Source organism: Octopus bimaculoides, chromosome 26 (genome assembly GCF_001194135.2).
Source record: "Octopus bimaculoides isolate UCB-OBI-ISO-001 chromosome 26, ASM119413v2, whole genome shotgun sequence".
Taxonomy (NCBI): domain Eukaryota; kingdom Metazoa; phylum Mollusca; class Cephalopoda; order Octopoda; family Octopodidae; genus Octopus; species Octopus bimaculoides.
Genome location: NC_069006.1, coordinates 10678900 through 10680562, shown reverse-complemented (window position 1 = coordinate 10680562; position 1663 = coordinate 10678900). Strand labels below are relative to the sequence as shown.

General features: G+C 38.7%; 1 protein-coding gene across 1 annotated transcript in view; it reads left to right on the top strand.

Moving 5' to 3' along the window:
* Positions 1–1231, top strand: part of LOC106875654 (nitric oxide synthase, brain) — a 65153-nt gene extending 63922 nt beyond the window's left edge. The window contains exon 9 of the mRNA XM_052976904.1: positions 1071–1231. Within this exon, the coding sequence (XP_052832864.1) occupies positions 1071–1231 (161 nt within the window). The remainder of the gene's footprint in view (positions 1–1070) is intronic.
* Positions 1232–1663: the final 432 nt, after the last annotated feature.

Here is a 1663-nt window from a genome sequence, read left to right as displayed (position 1 = left end):
ATGCATAACATAATAAATAATAAATACATACACGCATACATACAAAGATATTCTTCTTTTTTTTACCTTATTAGCAACAAAAAGTCGAAAGAGATTTTTTAAATGAAAAACATTAGGAAAAACAAAATAAGACAGCAAATAAAGAATTTAGAAGACAACACAAATTACGTGTATAAAAATAAACAACGGTGTAAAATAATTAAATACAATTTCACCTAATTCGTTGTTTGTGTTTGTGTTTATTAATAATTTTTAGTATACACTTCGGCAATTCTTTGGGGCTTATTATATTGTTATTAAATTCTTATCACACTCGAAGGATAATGCATTCATTCTTACTGTATTCATATATTACTTAGACAATATAGTCTTGTTTTGTACAATATTTCTTTTTCTATTCATCCAACGTGCGTGTGTATGTGTGGCTGAGTGGTTAAGGACCTTGCTATACAAACCTGTGGTTCGATCGATCAAATTCTGATAGAGTGCTTTTCTCTCTCTCTTAATCGTCCCGGGTAAGTAAGAGGTTCGGTGAACGACATCGAAACAAAGGTTGCAAGGCGCCAAATTGGCATATATTACAACCCCTAATTTATCCTCAACTATCTGCGTATAAACACGCTGCTCTCGTCTATTCTTGTTAAAGGGAATTTATGGCCGAAATATTGCCTTGTGTTTATTTTACTCCTTTATTTTCAATAAAGATTGGAGTTGATTTGCTTGTCTACAATTCACCAAGGCAGTGCCCCAGCATGGCTGCAGTCTAATGACTGAAACAAGTAAAAGATAAAAGATAAACAACCTCTGTTATTTATCATATGTGTCTGTTTCTCGGTAGCGTACCGTGACATGAACAAACCGACACCGGTTGTCAAGCGATGAGAGATTAAACGTAAAGACAAGTATACACATAGATATGTGTGAGTGTGTATATGTGACTGACATTCCGTCGGTTACGACGAAGAACATTCCAATTGATCCGAGCAACGGAACAGCCTGCTCATGAAATTAACGTGCAAGTGGCTGAGCACTCCACAATTACTCTCAAGCCATGTCTGACTTTAAGGCAGTCAGGGTCAGCTTGCTGACGGAGAAAAGAGACCAGAGTAAAGCTGAATCTAATCTACCCCCAGATGACGGAGAGCGCTACTGCAACACCTGCAACAGGATCTTTAATTCTCCGATCGCCCAGTATTGCCGCATGAGACGACATGGCAACGCATCGAAATAAAAACTCTCTGTAGCTGTGTCCTTCCGGGCCCTTCTTTGTCGATGCGACGTGAAATTCCAATTTTGCTATAAGGATTTCGATACATCCAAACTTTGTCTCAAGGTGAGCAGGTTTGGGGGAGTGGCAAAGTCGATTACATCGGCCCCAGTGTTCAACTGGTACTTATTTTATCGACCCCAAAAGGATAAAAGCAAAGTCGACCTCGTCGGAATTTGAACACAGAATGTAAAAACAAACGAAATGCCGTGAAGAATTTCGCCCGGCGCGCTAACGATTCTGCCAGCTCGTTGCCTTATATCATATTCATGTTGGTTTCAAATCTTGGCACAAAGCCGGCCTGTTTGGGGTGGGGTGCTTATATCATATTCGTATTGATATGATATTTTTTCAACATTATATTCTTATCACAAGCTCCTAGTGAAGGCTCGTTGT